Genomic DNA, 18295 nt, shown 5'->3' on the forward strand with positions numbered 1-18295 from the left:
CCGCAACTAGAGAAAGCCCTCGCACGAACCGAAGACCCAGCACAGTCAAAAATAAATAAATAAATAAATAAATAAATAAAATTTAAAAAAAAAAAAAAAAAAAAAAAAAAAAAAACCCAGGTGGAGTCCGGCCCCCACGAGCTCCTGAGTGGCCCTGAGCTCACACCCAGCCTCTCCTCGGCCTTAACCTTTGCGCCGCCATCGCCATCATGCTAGGCGCCGCTGACTGCCGGCGCTCGGTAGCAGCGGCCGCAGTCGCCCGGACCAGCCCTCGAGTCCTCCTGCACCCCGCTCCAGTCCCGGCCCCGCTGCCGCTAGCCAGTCAACTTGCTGCTAGTCCCGTGGGTCACGTGAGACAGGAGTGGGATGCTCGCTGGGTGACATACTTCAGTAAGCCAGACACTGATGCTTGGGAATTGCATAAACGGATGAACGTGCTAGTTGGCTATGATCTGGTTCCAGAACGCAAAATCACTGCAGGCGTGCAGACACTTAAATGATTTTGCTAGTGCAGTTCACATCCTCGAGGTTAAGGTTAAAGCAGGACCTCATAAGGAAATCTACCCTTACGTCATCCAGGAACTCAGACGAACTTTAAATGAACTGGGAATCTCCACTCCAGAGGAACCGCGCCTTGACAAAGCATAAACCCCACGGATGGGCTTCCCAAGGATTTACTGATAATGCTACTTGATTGTAAACAATCACCTGGAAATACTGACGACAACATACTACCTTACCTGAACAAGTTTTCCTTTTTGAGTACCAAACCATGTAATGTATCGATAACTTGGACTTTAATGAAAGGAAAATGAGTTTGAACTGAAAAAAAAAAAAAAAAAACCAAAAACAAAAACTGCACCCAGGTGTGCTGCACGGAGCAGAGCAGGGAGCAGTCTGGGGAGGAGACAGCTGTGCCTGGCTGCCTGAGAGAGTGGAAGGCTGAATTCACAACGTACCCACGTCTGGAGAAAGAGGTGTCGTCAGGAAGGACCATCTTCCCGGCAGGCAGGTGAGAAGTCGTTTCCGAGCTTCAGGGAAGGGAGGCTGTCAGCCTGATCCTAGACAGGAAGGCCGGAGCTGCCGGCGGGAGGGCAGGTGTCTCCTGGGCCCGAAGGCACCAGGTTGCAGCATGGCATGGCTGACCTCTTCTGGCCAAGGAGGCACCGTACACGGCAGGCAGAGAGGCAGGCACTGCTTAGTGGAAGTGGTTTCTGATTCCCAAGGTTTCCAGGGATGGCCCCTTCCTACAGGCAGGAGGCACAAACCAGGGCAGCTAGGATTTTTATTCTGTTGTTAAAGGCAAAGCACCATCCTGGCCATGAATCTAGAGGGCCACAGTGCTGCCTGCCGTGAATCCAGCCCATCTGGTGCGGGAATCAAGCTCCCTCCAGGCTGGGAAGCCTGCTCCACACTCTGTGCTCAGCCCCGGGAGAGGCCCCGGACAAGCTTAGGAGGGCGCTGCTGTGGGTCCGCGCTTCTCTTCTCTGTGCCTGAAGCTGCGCAGTGGGTTCTGGGTTTTCGCCTTCTGTGGGGGCAAAACTGTAGATTAGCTGTGGCGAATGGACGTCTGTGTGCGCAAAAGGAGACAGACTCAGAGAAGGGGGTGCCGTTGCCACTTGGCAAGCCATACAGGCCGTGAGCCAAGGACAGGAGCTGCTGTGGACACCGCAGGGGCCCACCTTCTTCCTCCTGTAGCTTGGAGGATGGGGAGGGCAGTGGGGACAGAACAGCAGGTCCCCCTTTGCTCTTGAAGCTGCCCCATGGGTGGCCAAGGAAGAGCCCCAGCACCCACAACTTTGATCAGTGGCCTGGAGTTTGGGGCCAGTCCTCGGGACTTCTCTCCTCCCTCCTGAGGGCAAGGGGCGAGCACATCCTGGCGACAATGGAACAAGGTGGGAGGGGAGCCCTGCAGCTATCACCGAGGCCCCAGGGGACATACCTTGGCCTTCTTAGAGGAAGGGGGCTTCTTCCGCTTCTTGTGAGGGCGGACGAGGCCGCGAAGAGCAGGAGGAACTGGAAAAGATATCTGGCTCAGCGGCCACCGCCCACCCCGTGCGCCAGCTCCCAGCCCCTCTCCGCAGCCAGCGTCCGAAAGCCCGCCAGCTCCACCCTCCAGCTGGCTCCCAGGGTGCTCTCCCCAACTCTGAGCCAGTGCCTGGCACTCCAGTCCACACTTAAAACGCCGAAGAACACACAACTATCTGTTATCACACATGCACAGGACCAGAAGAGCAGCTATCCCCAGGGGTGGGATTCTGGGGACTTTCACTGTCTAAAACACTTCTTTACAGTATTTACATTTGTCACAGTAAGTATGTAACAGAAAAAAGAAAATGCTGGGACTTCCCTGGTGGTCCAGTGGTTAAGACTCCGCTCTCCCAATGCAGGGGGGCCCCGGGTTAGATCCCTGGTCAGGGACCCAGTTCCCGTATGCCGTAACTAAGAGCCCGCATGCCACAACTGAAGATCCCACACACTGCAACTAAAGATCACGCATGCCACAACGAAGATCCTGCATGCCACAACTAAGACCCGGTGCAGCCAAATAAGTAAGTATTAAAAAAAAAAAAAAAAGGAAAGAAAATGTTGCTGAAACAAAAAAACCCTACATGTAATTTCTTCCTCTGTGGCCCCTCCTCCCATATCCTTCCTCACCTGTCAGGCGCCACCATCACTGCGCGTGACCTGCTACACGATCCCTGGGCTCTGCTGTCACTCCCACCTGCCCACGGCACAGCGCAGGGTCCCATCCGGCCAGGCCACACAGGTCCTGACAGGCCTCTGGGCCTCACACCGCCACACCCTCCCACGTCACCTTGACCCCTTTAGGTCACACGCTTTTGGCAATGACTTTGCTCCTTTGTGACAGAGAGGATGGAGTTCCCTCCTGAGGCAGGAGATAGATGGGCCCCAGGTTAGACACTTACAACTAGCCTCCTGTTTACACTTTGAAAATAAAGATAATAATAGGAACAGGATAAGCAGTTGGTCTTTGTCTCCTGTGGACACCTCAAGGTAACGGGAATGGCAGGAACAGAGAGAGGTTAAGCCCTGCTTAGGTAAAAGATAAGGAGACCACATATTTCTCATTCTTGGGGTCAAGGAGACCTCCCAGACTACGCATGAGCAAAACAGTTCCTCAGGGGAGGGGGCGCTAGACCATAATATGGTCTGCTAACCTCCCAAAAACCCTCGTGCTGGAATCCATCTTGGCTAAAAGATGCACGTGCACATCTGGCAGGGCCCTCAGTCAGACCAGATATGGACTTGGAGCCAGATAAAGCAAGATGACTGGCCAGATGAAAACTGGAAAACTGCCTCCATGTAAGTGATTTAAACCACCCCAAAAGCTCACGGCTGGCTCGTGCTCTCTCTCTCTCTCTCTCTCTCTCTCTCTCTCTCTCTCTCTCTCTCTCTCTGAGCCCACCCATGCTTTCTCTGCACCTATCTTCCCTCCTAATAACACTTTACTTACCTCACTACTTTTTGCTGAATTTTAAAGAATTGCTGAATTCCTTCTTCAAAGCAGACAAAAGCCAGGGCCCTGCTCCTAGGCACTCCTAGTCTCTGGTGGTCTAGGGGCTAGGATACGCCGCTCGCACCACCACGGTCCGAGTTCAACTCCCGCTCAGGGAACTGAGATCCCACCTCAGGCTGCCACATGTTGCAGCCACCTCACAGCTACCCGAGAGCGCTCCCACCCCTTCTCCCCGCTCCCTTCTCACTCCGCAGACCAGGACCCCGGCTGGTGTCCCCGCCAGCTCACTGTCCTGAGGGAACCTGGTATTTTCCCGTATCTCCTGGATCCTTCCCTTCCACTCGCTGGGGCCTCTCCTGCCACACCTGCCAGTTTATGCCAATCCAGGGGGGTGCTGGGGAAGCGGGCCTGCACTCACCACTTTTCTTCCTTAAGCCACTTTAAGCATCTTCAGCATAGAAGTCACACATACCCGTTACCAAAGACACAAGGGACGTCGTTACCCAGGTGTAAATGGAGGCAGGCCCCTGAACACCTCAGCTGGGCTTTGGCCTCCTCTACATCATAGAAACCATCTCAGGGTCCATTCTTGTCCTCACAGCTGCAACCCAGACACCCCTTGTCCCCACAAGGTCTGTTCTCTGTCCCCTCCGCCAACTGCTCCAGAGACTCCAGCCACCCCACCCCCGGCTTGGCCCGGTCACTAATCCCGAGTCTTCTCCAGCACAAGCAGCACTGCCTCTTACCTGCGACCCCCCCGCACCTGGTCACTCCCTTCCACGCCCAGGCGGCTGCTTGGCCAGGTACTGGCTCACTCTTTCACTGGGCCAGGCTCTGGGGCGAAAACCCCTGGCCTTGAATGCCCGGTTTCCTGTCTCCCCAACAGAGAGAGCAATGCCTACCCAGGAGGCTGTGCGGATGAGTTCAGGTGAGTGAACAGAGGTGCGTTTGTGTCTGTGTACGTGCTTGCTGCCCAGTCCCCATGGTCCTGTGTCAGCCCAGCGCACGGCAGCTGAGGGACAAACGCCCACCCTGTCCCCCAGCCCTGCTCACCCAGGTAGTCAGGGACGTGGCCCAGGTGAGGCTTCACCACAGCGGGGTGCAAGGGTAGGTCGTGCCGCAGCAGCTGGAGATCCCTGGGGTTGTCTTCAAAGTACGTCTGGCGGGGGAGAGAAGCGGGCACTGCAGCATCAGTCCTCCTTTTGCAATTTCACAGGGGAGTTTCTGAACAGGTAATCGGTCTTTCAGAATTTCAAGGGCTAAGGTTTCACACCGCCTTCATCTGTGGCCACCTGGTCCCCCTCCAGAGCCAGCTCCTGATCCGGTTTCTCATCTCCCCTCAAGTGCTCTGCACACGTGGGAAGGCATGTGTCCCCATTCCCACTCCCCTTTCCGTGGGGAGGCCAGGAGCCTGCCGCACCCTCCTCACTGATCATCACCCCACGGGCCGTCCTGCACTGACACACAAGCAGCCGCCTCTTCCTTTCCTGTGTAACACGCACCGCGTGGATGCACCCGACTTGGCTTCCCGCGTCTCTGTGGAGGACTCCCGGGTGTCTCCACCTGGGGAATCATGACGAACGCGGGCACACGTGCGACTGTGCACGTCAAGAGAATAAGCTCCAGGAGCTGTGATTCTGATGGACACGGCCACTGTCCACCACAGAGGCCAGGCTGATTCACCTCCCAACAGGACAGCTGGCGTCCTTCACCCGCTCTTGGCCTGTTTCCTCCCCACCGATCTGCTGAAGGCGCAGCTAGCTGTCCAGTCCACTGCCTCTCACGCTCACAGCTGGGCCAGCCTCCTGGAAGGGCGATGCCCTGAAGCCCCGCCCCTCCCTCCCCAGGGCCCCTCACCTTGAGCTTCTCGGAGTGCAGAAGCTCCTCCTTGATCTCCTTCAGCCTCGCCTCGCGGATGGCCTGTTTAGTCACTGAGCGCATGGCGTCCTGGGGGCAGATACCAAAGGTCAAGACGGCGGGGCTGCGAGCCAGCCCTCGTGCGGGGGTGCTCAGCAGCAAGGGCCTGACGCTGGGTCCTAGAGAAGCCCCAGTACTCCCCGGGGGCCCCGCTCACCCTGCAGCGGTAGCGGAAGCCCTCGATCTCCTCCATGCGGAACTGGTAGGGAAGCAGGACGGGGGCTCCGTTCCCTGTGGAGGAGGCGGCAGTGAGGCTCCCCGGGCTGAATGCTCCGGCTGCGGTCTAGTGGGGGCCCTACCGCTTAGAGCCTCCCACACCCACACCCACTCCCTGGGGCGAGGCAGCCGGGGAGCCAGCCCGCTCCTTCCCCGCAGCGCACGCGTGCGCAAGAAAACCTGCGTCTCACGGACAGTTCACGACAGGCGACCCGCTCTGCTGTGGCCAGGGCGGCGTGCTGTCCCCACGTCCTGGGTTCCTGTCACGTCTCTCAGCCTCAGGACCTGCCCCCCCGCCCACTCTCCTCCTCCAAGGCTACTCCAGCCACAAGGTCCCCGTGATGACAGCCGCGGAGCACTAAGGAGCACCGGCCCTTTCAGTCAGACGCTGGTCTGTCATAGTAGCGTACTGGGTCACTCAATGTTTACAGCAAAAGAAGATGGGGCGGGGGGGCGCGGGGGGGTTTGGCGGTGCAGCAGGGGCGTCACCCATTTCAGGTAAGGAAACCAGGGCACAGAGAAGCAAGGCCCAGTGTCGTCCCTCGATCCCCCGTCAAGCGGTGCCCCAGGCCACCTTCTACACAAGGCCAGGGCTCAATGCCAGGCGGTGAGCATGTCCTTTCTCGGCCCGTGTGGCGAGCAGCAGTGAGGCCCCACAAGAAGCCAGGCTGGACCCTCCCCCATAACCTGCTGGACGGTGGAGCAGCCCTGCCCAGCCCCGGCTAGCGCGCTCTTCCTGCAGCCTGGAACGCTGCCCGGCTGCCCCGCTGCAGCAGGACCTCCCGAAGGCGCCAGCGCAGAAACCCCCCAGCAGCCCCCTCTCCCAGGGTCTTCTCTGAGATGCCACCACTCCCACCCTGTCTGCCAAACCTCTTCCCTTGGCCCTTCTGCCCCATGAGGCAGAGAATAAACATGACTTTGGCCAATTACATGACGGCTCTGGACCTCAGCTGGCTTGACTGTGAAGGGGGACAGTGCCTGCCACCCAGGGAAGGGCAAGGACAGGCGGACGGACACGGCGCACAGCGTGGCCAAGTGTGCGGGGGGCTGCTGCTCGTGCCGGTGTCCCTGCTGCCATCACCACCACCGGGTCTGCGGTGTCATGGCAGAAGCCTGGCCCTGGTGCAGGCCAGTGAGAGCTGGGCTCTTACCTCCGCTGAGAAGCTCCTCGATCTTGCCCAGATGGGACTGCTCCGTGGGCAGCACGAAGGTCAAGACTATGCCTGGGTTGTTGGCACGCGCTGTCCTGCAAGGAGAGACGGCCCAGCCCGTGTTTCTGGCTATGTGTCCTACAGTGTGCCCTCCATCCAGGTGCCCAGCCTGCCACGCCCCAGTTCTCCTACCTGCCGGCCCGATGTATGTAGGCCTCGGGGGTGGGGGGGAGATCAAAGTTGAGCACAGCACACACGTGGTGGAAGTCTATGCCGCGGGCCACACCAGCCTCCGGATCAGCGGCCCTGCAGGAAAACGCCCCAACCTCAGACAGACCCCTCCTCTCCTCCAAGGCCACGTTCTCAAGCTTATTTAATCAGCAAAATCTCTACACAAAGCCTTGTATGGAACTACCGGACCCTGACACGTGTAAGACTCTTAAGCATCAGAACTGGAACAGGAACTAGGGTAGTGGGGGCAGCCAAACCGGGCTCTGACCTCAGCTCTGGGGCAACACTGCCCACAGGCAATCTGAGAACAATTCCAAGCCAGCCAACCCGTTAGGCAGACAGAGACCGGGGACTCCTCTTTCCCCCGAAGAAAGATCCTTCCCAAAAGTCACAGCCACTGGAGGCTGGGCCGCCTCCCCTCACAGGATGATGGCGCGCCAACAAACCAGGCAGTCTGGCCCTTCATGCTGCCCACGGAGCACGTGTGTTGGCCCTTCAGTCCCTTCCCCCACACTCACAGTCTTCTGAAAGGCTGAAAAGCGGGTCTCCCTGGGGAGGGCTGGGAGGAGAGAAGCGTGCGCTCACCTGTTCCGCTTGGGTCTTTTGCCCCGATGCTTGCCCCTGACCGGAGGCCCCAGGACTTCAGCATCTGTTGCTATGACGCAGTCGTATAAGCCTTGGTTGAACTGCGAGATGATGTGGCACCTGTGGCCCGAGAGCAGACGGAAGTGAGCCCCAAGAGCAGGCTGGAGGTCCCTCTCCCGCCCCCTGCTTGGCCACAACGGTCACCCTTTCTGACTCTTCCCCGACTTAATCTCTGTGCCTCAACCTCCTCAAATGAGGATGGAATTACAGTAGGTACCGCAGAGTTGTGACAGATAAAGTCAGCGAGGATCAGTCAAGCCCAGAGCCTGGGCACTATCTTCAACCAACACACGGGAGATGACACACCTGGAGCGCAGTGGGAGCTCTCCATTGAGCACACAGGCGGGGATGCTGAACTGCTCCAGGAACAGGCGCAGCCGGTAACTCCGCTCCATTGTGTTGACGAAGAGCAGAGACTTTCCCCGGATCAATGACAGCTTGAGCAGGGCATACAGCAACAGAAACTTGTCTTCCTCAGTCTCACAGACCACCTGAAACTGCTGTAACTGGTCTGGCCCTGGCAGCTGGGACTCCTGTAACTTAAGGGTAACCTAGGGGAGGACAGGCCTGTGGTCAGGAAAGAAAAGAAGACAGAAATGCTACTGCAAGCCACTGGCTCACAAACCACAGCACAAACATGTTAGTGTAGGGCACCCTGGGTCCCCTCCAATTGTGTAATGTAAGATTTCAAAGCACGCTAACCGTTGTAGTGTACAGAGAACATAAAACTACACACAAACATTTGGGGCACAGAACAAAGAGAAACACACTATAAATTACTGTAGTGAGGAGAGAACCCCTAGAGCAGCAACCTTTCTGAAGAGTAAAGTTCACATAAGGTGAGAACTTTAGCCCTGCTGCTCAAAGTAGCCTTTGTGCCCCGTGGGGGTCCCTTTTCAGGCTTTAGGCAAAGCATGGTTTGAAGCCCCCAGCAGACATCTGGAACTACATAGTGATTTTAGGTTGGGGGATAGGGGGATGGTTTACAACTACTGGCTTCTAGTACATCAGAACCAGGAATGCTAAACCAATAATTTCCCACCCCAAATAACAAAGGGTTCCTTTGAGAAGGGAGAAGCAAGTCCTTGAGTATCATGTCAACGCCTCCAGATGCTTCCACGGGGCCCTTACCGGGTTATGCAGTACCAGCTCCTTGAGTGCTTGTACATCCTCATTAAAAGTAGCCGACATCAGAAAAGCCTGGTAAATCCGGGGCAAGTGACTAAAATGAAACAGAGCCCCATCAGACACCAGCTCCAAAGCCTCTAACTGTGGCAGAGGAACTGGCCCCCTCGCTCTAGGTCCTAGTGTCTATTCACAACCCCTTTTCCTTACCAGAGAAGACTCTTGAGTTCCTCCTCAAAGCCAAAGGAGAAAAGAAGATCAGCCTCATCGACCACCAGCAGCTCCAAGGAGTCTTGCAGTTTCAAGTTGTCTTGTTGCAAGTGGTTTAATATGCGGGATGGGGTCCCCACCACTACATCGGGCTTCTCCATCAGCACAGCTCTGCAGGTGGGCAACACCTCAGTGTTGGGGAGAGGGTAGCAGCTGGGACCTCACCCTGGATTAGCCCTCTTTCTTGCTGCACATAAACCCAAACCCACATCCCAGTGCAAACTCATTCCCCTACAGCCCTGTTGCCTTCACCCACCTCTGAGAGGCTGAGTCTTCAGCGGCTGAGACATTGGCCACTCGGATGTCTCGAGCACAGTAGGCAGCCAGCTGCTGAATCATGGACTGGGCCTGCCGTGCCAGTTCCTTGGTCGGCACAAGGACAAGGGCTCTCACAGCTTGCTCTACTGCGGGGCCTGTCTGCAAGAGACGAATTAAAGACTTCAGCCAGTCGGTTCACATCATCACGGCCACTGCATGCTTTTCTCTACCTCTTCCAGACAATCTGACCCAACTGCTGTGACTTCCTCACGACAATCCAGTTGTGTTCTGGTCAACCCTTCACTTACTTTACCCACCTCAGAATGTAGATAGAAGACTCTTTTCCCAGGCACTGACCTCAAAATGGATAACTTACTTTATGGTTACAAAGTTACTTAAAATGTACCAGTTGCGACATTGGCTTTTCACAATAATCCTACAAATGGGAGGAGAAAATGTGCCTCCTTTTTATAGTATAAACAAGAGAAAGCGATTTACTCAAGACTACACAAAGAATGGTGGTCGCAGGGCCCGGACTTAGAACCCAAGTAACCTGAATCCCAGCCCAGAGCGTTTTACCACAAAACCAACAGGTTCTCTAAGACCACGCTTCACGGGTAAGACGTCAGAAGAAAACCCGGTTCTTGGGAAAGACTTGGGGGCGTGCGGGTGGCGGGCACAGCTTTCCAAGAGGGCACAACGCCATTCAGACGCCTGCGGCTCCCTTCCCCGGCCCCTCCCCCGACTCACCGCCTTCTTGTGGAGCAACAGCTGCAGCATCGGAATGGCATAAGCGGCGGTCTTCCCTGAACCCGTGCGGGCCCGAGCCAGGAGGTCCTTCCCCTCCAGGGCCAGTGGGATGGCCTTTTCCTGGATCAGCGTGGGTCGCGACCAGCCCAGGTCGGTGACGGCCTAGAGGAGACAAGGGACGGCTCAGGCGGCGCGCTGCCCTGCCGCCGCCCCTCTCCACGTCGGCCCGGCTCCTCAGCCCTCCCCGGTACCTGTAGGAGCCGGTGGTCCAGGCCCATGTGTTCGAAGCCCAACGCTTCGGGATCCTCCATGCTGCTGCTCTGTAGTGACAGCGCGCACGCGCGACAGGAAGAGCACGCAATGACGCGTGGGCTGGTCAAAGCAGCAACCAATCAGCTTCAAAGGAGTCAGCACCTCCCGGAAGCCATGGCTTCGGGTGTTCCCCGGGGTTCTGCGGCTGCGGTGGCTAGTGCGGCCCGTGGTCTCGGGGAGAGGCGGCGGGGGGCTGGGAGCGGGGACCCCGGGCGGGGACCCCCCCCCCTCAGGTCCTCGCCAGTTCTCTGACACGACCTCCAAATGGCGTGCTAGGTTAAGGTTACCAGCGGCAGGGGCAGCCTCGCCCTAGCAGTAATGCTGGCATTAGTTATATTGACAAAGACATCAATGTTTAGAGTGCTCGTCTGTATACTACCTAGGAACAGGCAAGCTACGGTGGTAGCTTACCACGTTTGGGAAACACTGGTGAGTCCTACGCCCTTTCCTACCATTATGCATCTGGAGGATCTCTGTCAGGTTTATGTGTAAGCACTAATTGCTCTGCCACCTACTATGCTCAGGAAAAGTGCACCAGCTTAATGTGTTCCAGGGCTGTTTGCCTGTAGCAGTGGTGGGAACAGTGGGAATCTGTAACGGGGCAATGGCTTTGAGAGTAGAAAGCAAGTGACGCTGGGTGTACCAGGATATAACAGAGGTCACCGAGGCTAGGCTAAGGTTCAGGGCCACAGGCAGTCCACAGGACAGGCTATAGCAATTGGATTGTACAAGGATGAAGGTTGGAAGAATGAGTGGCATGAGAAACAAAAAGGTAGGTTGCTCTGGGGTTCCCAAACCTAGCAGCCCATGTTGCCTGCACAGCTTGGTTAAAAATAAGAATTCTTGGGAGTTCCCTGGTGGCTTAGTGGTTAGGATTCCGGGTTTTCACTGTGGTGGCCCAGGTTCAATTCCTGTTTGGGGGAACTGAGATCCCACAAGTGGTGCAGCGCAGCCAAAAAAAAAAAAAAAAAGGATTCTTAGTCCCCACCTGTATTAGTTTCCTATTGCTGCTGTAACAAATTACCATAAACTTAGTGGCTTAACACAAACTTATTATCTTATGGTTCTGTAGGTCAGAAGTCTGACGAGGCGTCACTAGGCTGAAATTACAATGTTGGCAGGGCTGCATTCCCTTCTGGAGGCTCTTGAGGAATAATCCCTTTTTTGCCTTTCCCACCTTGGCTTGGGGCCCCCTTCCTCTATCTTCAAAGCTGTTAATGGAGAGTTGGGTCCTCACCTCGCATCACTGCAACTTTCTTTTGCCTCCCTCTTCCATTTTTAAAGAACCTTTGTTATGACATTGGGCCCACCCCAATAATCCAGGATAATCGCCCTATTTTAGAGGCAGATGACAGCAACCTTAATTCCTCTTTGCCATGTTTGGTAACATAGTCACAGGTTTCAGGAATTAGTATATCTAACTGGACATCTTTGGGAGGCTATTATTCTGCCTACCACACCACCCCAAACATAAACCTACTTATCAGCTGGACCTGAGTGTTGCCCAGGAATCTATATTGACAAGTTTCTCAGATGACGCTATGAATCTACTCTGACATGGGCCCAGCATGAGAGCCAGAGGTTAGGCTCTGGCTGTTGTTAGGGTGAGAACTGAGAGCAATTCATGCACCACAGGTAAAGTGGGGCTGGGACCAAAAGATGGAGATGGGGACTGCCAGTCCTAGTGAGAGCTGGGGACTGGGCCAGGGATGATGGGATGAGTAGAATGGCTCCTACGCCCCACCCCCTTTTTGTGGTAAGGAGGTAGAAGGCTGTTTGATAAGGGTGTTATATAATCTAAGAAAGCAAGACTTTCAGAATGGAATCAAGGTAGTATTGGGGGGGAAAAATCACCAGAATTCCTTGGATGTAGCCGAACTTTCAAAAACAATTTCCTAGGCCATAATGTGTCTGAATACCACACACCAGTATGGAAATCCTTCTTTTGCCCATAGCCACCACCTGTTAGCCTGTCCTCTGGCAATCGAGATTCCAAGTGCCCATCAGTGTAAAGGTGTGCTATACTCCCACCTTTGTCCTCACTTCACTCCCCTTCCTATCAAAAAATTCACAGGAGGAGAAACTGAGGACACACTGATGTATCAGCATAATTGAGATGCACAGCTGGACAGACTGTTGAAGGCCACCCCAGCACTGTGTAGTTCCCTATATTTCCACAGTCCAGTCTCCAGTGTCTGATTTGCTGGCTAGATTCCTAGTATCAGCCACAGAGCAGAAATGTGTTCCCTTCCTGACACATCCCATGCTCCCCAAGAGGCTCAGGCCAGAGGTCCACACGCTGACTAGTTCCAAGGCTACCTGATTTTCCCTGTGTTAATTCTAACATGAAGACAATTAAGAACTATTTTAAATATCCAGAGAATTTTGGAAGAGTCATTTATGGCATTTCACCTCACTGGACCCTTAACGTGGCCATCCAGAATTAGAATTTTTAAAATATCTACAAAAATATTAAATGACAAAGCCTATAAAACTAAATTGCATATACTTTTATAAGTAAAGATAGGTACACACATGGAATAGTATAGAACGTAAAGAGAAAAACAAGGGCTTCCCTGGTGGCGCAGTGGTTGAGAATCTGCCTGCCAATGCAGGGGACACGGGTTCGAGCCCTGGTCTGGGAAGATCCCACATGCCGCGGAACAACTGGGCCCATGAGCCACAATTACTGGGCCTGCGCGTCTGGAGCCTGTGCTCCGCAACAAGAGAGGCCGCGATAGTGAGAGGCCCGCGCACTGCGATGAAGAGTGGCCCCCGCTCACCGCAGCTAGAGAAAGCCCTCGCACAGAAACGAAGACCCAACACAGCCATAAATAAATAAATAAATAAATAAAAAACAAGGAGGGCAGAATTTAGTTTATGTACATCAGATAAATAATGTATTTTAAGTAAATAAAACCATGAAATAAAACGTCAAGAATGGGCAACTAAGGGCATTAAGCTTTATACAGCAGAAGGGCATGAGGGAAGTACACTAAGATGTGTTTTAAATGTATGATTCCAGGGAGCTAAGAAACGGGTACGTAATCTCCTCACAGTATTCCCTGCTGACAGGTCTACCTGGTTGACCTCTGTGAATGGCCGAGCCACCACCCTGTCCGTTCCCACAACCCCGAGTCTCCAGTCAGGCCAGGCTCTAGCACCACAAGCCCACATGCTGAAATCCACTCCGGGTCAGCCGCAGAGGCACCCAGACCAAGAGCCTTCCCTCCATTTCCCTTTGTGCCTCCCCTCTGCCCACAGCCTCTTATTTCATTTCAAACACAGCTACTACAACACGCTTTATTTCACTGGAAAAATCTGTATAAAGAACCAAATCTGGTTCCCACGAAGAAAACATTTACCACAGCTTAAATAAAGGTTAAGGGAAATGGAAGGGTAAGAGTGCCCTGCCTTGTGCTAGCTCTGTCACTGCCTCAGTCTGAACTCAGGCCCTGTGTGATGGAAATCACAGGTGTCCCAGAGAATTCTCTGCCTGGCCCTCTGATTAGGCCTTGAGAGCAGCTGTGATGTCTGCTTTCTGGCCCTAAGAGCTGAAATCCTGAGAGCTGCCATGGTAGGTAGTTATCAAGAATGCATGGATAAACAATGCAGAAGGGACTGCATTGGTGTTTTTAGCTAGTCACACAAAGGCAGTTAACACTTCAACTAGGAAGGAAAATATATAATTTTATCAAAAAATAGTTCTAATATATAGAAAAACATTTCAATCCTCTAGGGCCTTTGCCCCTTATTTACATTCACGAAGCCACTGAGTGAACCCAGGACTGACAGGGGAGCAGTGAGGTGGGGCCTCCTCGGTGGGGCATTTTGGTCGCCTACTTTCTAAGCAGACGAAGAGAGAGGTTAAAGCAATAGGAGAGACATTTGCTCATTTTGTGACAGGATGGAGAGGAATCACTAGTGGCGAAAGAAGCAAGACTTAGCCCTGGGTCAGTTCTGACTCCCCACAAACCCCAAGACAGATCTTTGAAAGCTTGGACCAATGTCCTGTGTCCTTGAGAACCAGTGTTAACAAGTGGCTGATCTGAATGCTTTGTTGCCATGGAACCAATGTGGCTTATATTCTTTTTTTCACTGTTTTTTTCCCTCAAAATCCATATGGATAAGGTATTGGGTGGGGAAAGTACCAAACAACTGAGGTGACAGGAAAGGGTCATATGGAGAGGGCACTACACCAGCTTCTTGGCCTCAAAGAAGCTCTTGAGGTGACGCATCTGCCAGATGCCAGTGAGGATGAGGATGACGGTCTGAGCGATGGACCACCACAGGACTCTCTGGTTGGTGCTCTCACTGATCAGACGGAAGCGCTCTTCACGATACTGCGTAGGACAATGGACGCAGGATTAAATGTGCAGGAGAGGCAGTCCCAGCATTTGCGAGGCCCCTCCCTCCTGTGCGACGACTCAACTGTGGGACCAAACGCCTTTTGAAATACCGCCTCTGATTCCCCTGGAAGTGCCCCCAAGGAAGTGACACGCTGCCCCTCCACAAGCATCTCTGCTAGGACAGAAATCATGCTCTTACCATTTCAGCAAGATCCCAATGTAAAGAGGTAGGCAATGACTATTGCTAGAGTGTGAACTGTCCTCTCTACCCTTTATTCTACGGAGCTGAAAAACGGCTGATAGCCCTCTCCGTTCCAGTCTTTGAACAGCTGATCTCCCAAGCAGGGAAGGCCCCAGGCAGAAAGTTCCAGTAAGTGTAGTGGGTATAAAGGTCAACTGCCATGTCCAAGTACAGTGACATGCCCTTACCCGTTGGTAATCCTGCTCCTTCTGGATCTGTTCCACCTGATCCAGCAACTGGCGGGCTCGGAGCTGCAGCTCCGTCAGTTTATCCTTGGCAGCAATCTCGGGGTAGTTGTTGGCATGCTCCCCGACCTGGATGTCTAGGTGCACACGCTAGGAGGAAACAGGGTTGGACCCCAAAGTCGTAAGGTCAGAGACACTCTGAGGTTATGGTGTCTAAGTGGTGGGACCTCCGATGGTCTGTTCCAGGCTATGGAACCCACTCTTGTCCCTGGCTGTGGGACAGAAGGGCAACGTCTATTTCTTGCTTGTGACTGTGCCACAAAGTGTTACAAATGATAAGAATAATAAATCAAAATTTTGTAACCAAGTGAGAGATTCTGAGCTATGGCCAAAGAGAAAATACTCTTACCAGTCTGCCGCCAGCAAAGAGAGCCATCCTGGTAGAGTTGGAGTGCAGGCAGATCTGATGGTCACCAGGAGTGTGGGAAGTGAAGGTGAAGCGGCCCTCTGAGCCGTACTGCCGGGACAGCACCACCTGCAGCACAGCAGTCAGTGAAAGCCCCCGCCTCTACTCTGACCTCTCCAAGTGCAAGTTCATGTCTTCTGAGCTCTGTCCACCCCAAGAACTCTAGTGAAGGTGGCCTTACCTTGCCTTCAGGGTCCTTCACCTCCACATGCATGCCCAGGCCGGGGGTCGAGGGTAGGAAGATCTCCTTCTGCTTATCCCACATTTGAGTGCGGTAGTTCCCTGCGGAGCAGACAGAGCCGTCACAACCTACCTAGTCCGTCTGGCGCCCACACTCCGCGGGGCGCCGCGGTTCCCAGGACGCCGGGCAGGGGGCACTGCTCCCCCGGCCACGGTCCGGCATCCACAGCGCGCCGCTAGGAGGTGGGAGCCCGACCGCGTCGGGAGGACACGCAGGGCCCTGTCCACCCTCGCCCCGCCTGACCGATGACCATGGTCTCGTCGGGGATTTCCTCGATGAAGCAGCGCTTTTCGGTCTCGCCGATGTGGAAATAGAGCCCTCGGACGCCCGCCGCGCACAGCGCGATGAGCAACAGCGCCAGCAACCCCATTGCCCGCCGACGCCCAGCCCAGACACCTGCCAACGCGCGCCCCTCCTCCCAGTGCGCATGCGCGCACCTGCGCCCAGCTCTCCGACGACGCAGCAAGACCCGGCGCAGAATACGCGTGCGCGGTGCCTCCCTCCCTGCGTCCGCTCTGCCCCGCCCCGCGCGCGTCTTCCAGGCCAGGATGCACAGCCGAGGGGAGAGTGCGCAGGCGCACGACACTCGGGTGGTCCCTCCCGCTCTCTGGCTGCGCAGTTGGTTTGGTCCCCTGCCAACTAGCGGTTTACACCCAGTGCGCATGCGCGCGCCTACGCCCCGCTCCCAATAAACGCGGCACGGCGGAGTGGAGAGTAAGCGTCGACTGACGCCTTCTTTGCAGATCCTGCTTAGAGTTCTGGCCTGCGCCGGGGCTTGGGTCCCAGATCTGGACGGTTGGAGGGCGGGCCCCAGATCTGGAAGATTGGGTCCCCCGGGGCGTCCGGACTCGGGATCCGCGCAAGGCGGGAAAGTCGGAGCCCAGGGGCCGACGGGTACTTCCCGAGACCCCGGCCGGGCGGGTGTCGGTGTGAGAGTCCTTCTGGGGTGCAGGAGCCTTAGGCGCGTCCGGTGCCGGCTGGAGGAGCGGCCCGTCCGGCCTTTGGAGGCCCTGACCCGGGAGAGGAGGCCTTGCCTGGATGGGGCTGCAGTCCAGCCGACAGGAAACGATATTCCGAGCCAGTGGGGCTCCAACAGGCTTTTAGGTGTTCCTGATTTTAGGAGTTTGTCGGGTTTTTTTTGCATGCCATGTCAGTGTTGCGGTGGTTATTTTCTGACACTCCCCTGCTAGGGGTACACACTGAAGTATCCACAGATAGTCACCCGGGGGTGCTGACCTGGGAGAGGAGGTGGAGATTGGGCTCCAGGTGAGAGATGTGTGGGAGGAGGGACGATGCGAGACGGTCCAGTTGTCGCTAGACTGCTCCCGAAGGGCGGGGCGAGGCTTGGCGGCGTCTCCGTCTGTGTTCTCCAGCCCGTATTGCTCTCTCAACTTGTCCGACTGCTCATTGTCCCCTAGGTGAAGAAGATCTGGGACATGCGGTCCCTTGGACTGCGGGTCTGCTCCACTGGCCCGCAGTGGTCTGGGGCTCAGAGTGGAGAGAAATGTGGAGCAGAACGAAACCTGGCCTCGTGGCTCCGATGGGCCCGTGACAAGTGGAAGTGGGGGCCCAGTGCTTGCTCTGCTGCCTGCCTTCCTTGCTAAACACAAAGAAACCCTGTAATAGCGTGCTTAGTGTTGCATATGCTCCAATTTATCCGTAAGAAGTGGGATTGAACCAAAGCAAACATCCTTGTGGAATTAAAGAAGTTTTACAAGGCAGACCTCCCTGAGCAGCAGCAGTTCTGCGGTGAGGATGGAAAATAAGAACTTTTTAAGAAGCTGGAAATTTGGGTTTCAGTATGAAATCTGATTGTCAAATATTAGACTATGGCTCAACTCTTCTCTAATGGAATGAACAACAAGGCACAATCTGGCCACATTCAGCAGTGAGTCATGTGAACAACATGTGATCTCATACAAATCCAGTGGGGGACAGTCTTCTGGTTTAAGTGATTTAACCTGTTTGCCGGCTCCTCCCTTCAAGGTTCTCTGCGTCTTTCTCCCTCCTTTCTTGGAACAAACTGGTACAACTTGAGACTGAAGATCTGGGCTAAGAAAATTGAGGAAAAGTATGAGGAAAACTCAGAATTTCTGAGTAGGTCCATGAGGCCTGTTTACATCTCCTAGTTACAGCACCCCTATTGTGGGATGGAGGAAGGTGAAAATCAAACCAGAAAGTTTCTTACTGGGCATGGAATTAGAACAAAGAAAGGTTGAAAACTTGTTTTAAATTTTCTAATAAGAGAATTTCGAAACATAGAAGTAGAATAACTACAATGAACTTTCATATACTCATAAACCAGTTTCAACAACAATCAAGATTTTGCCTTTCTTATTTCATTTATCCCTTTCTGCATTTTTGTTTCCTCAAGTGTGTTAAAGACTCCCTGGACATCATATAGTTTCACCTATAAATATTTCAGTGTGTCTCTAGTAGAAAAGGACCGTTAAAAAT

At 54.4% G+C, this 18295-nt stretch overlaps 2 protein-coding genes and 1 pseudogene across 2 annotated transcripts; 1 reads left to right on the forward strand and 2 right to left on the reverse strand.

Annotated features, from left to right (window-relative positions):
* Positions 1-209: 209 nt before the first annotated feature.
* Positions 210-648, forward strand: LOC114238563 (cytochrome c oxidase subunit 5A, mitochondrial-like; annotated as a pseudogene).
* A 132-nt stretch (positions 649-780) lies between these two features.
* DDX56 (DEAD-box helicase 56) lies at positions 781-10384 on the reverse strand. Its single transcript, XM_007187706.2, has 14 exons — positions 10296-10384; positions 10045-10206; positions 9293-9453; positions 8977-9147; positions 8773-8863; positions 7948-8192; positions 7582-7701; positions 6958-7071; positions 6766-6860; positions 5556-5629; positions 5339-5428; positions 4535-4640; positions 1943-2016; positions 781-1528 (listed from the first exon to the last, which is right to left on the reverse strand). The coding sequence occupies exons 1-14, from the start codon at positions 10353-10355 to the stop codon at positions 1451-1453; spliced, it is 1641 nt and encodes a 546-aa protein (XP_007187768.2). The 5' UTR covers positions 10356-10384; the 3' UTR covers positions 781-1450.
* A 3261-nt stretch (positions 10385-13645) lies between these two features.
* On the reverse strand, positions 13646-18033 carry TMED4 (transmembrane p24 trafficking protein 4). Its single transcript, XM_007187705.3, has 7 exons — positions 18027-18033; positions 17075-17252; positions 16082-16848; positions 15779-15879; positions 15541-15666; positions 15135-15281; positions 13646-14699 (listed from the first exon to the last, which is right to left on the reverse strand). Exons 1-7 carry the CDS (start codon positions 18031-18033, stop codon positions 14550-14552), a joined length of 1476 nt encoding a protein of 491 aa, XP_007187767.3. The 3' UTR covers positions 13646-14549.
* Between the last annotated feature and the right edge of the window lie 262 nt (positions 18034-18295).

This window comes from Balaenoptera acutorostrata, chromosome 7 (genome assembly GCF_949987535.1).
Source record: "Balaenoptera acutorostrata chromosome 7, mBalAcu1.1, whole genome shotgun sequence".
NCBI classification, from domain to species: Eukaryota; Metazoa; Chordata; class Mammalia; order Artiodactyla; family Balaenopteridae; genus Balaenoptera; species Balaenoptera acutorostrata.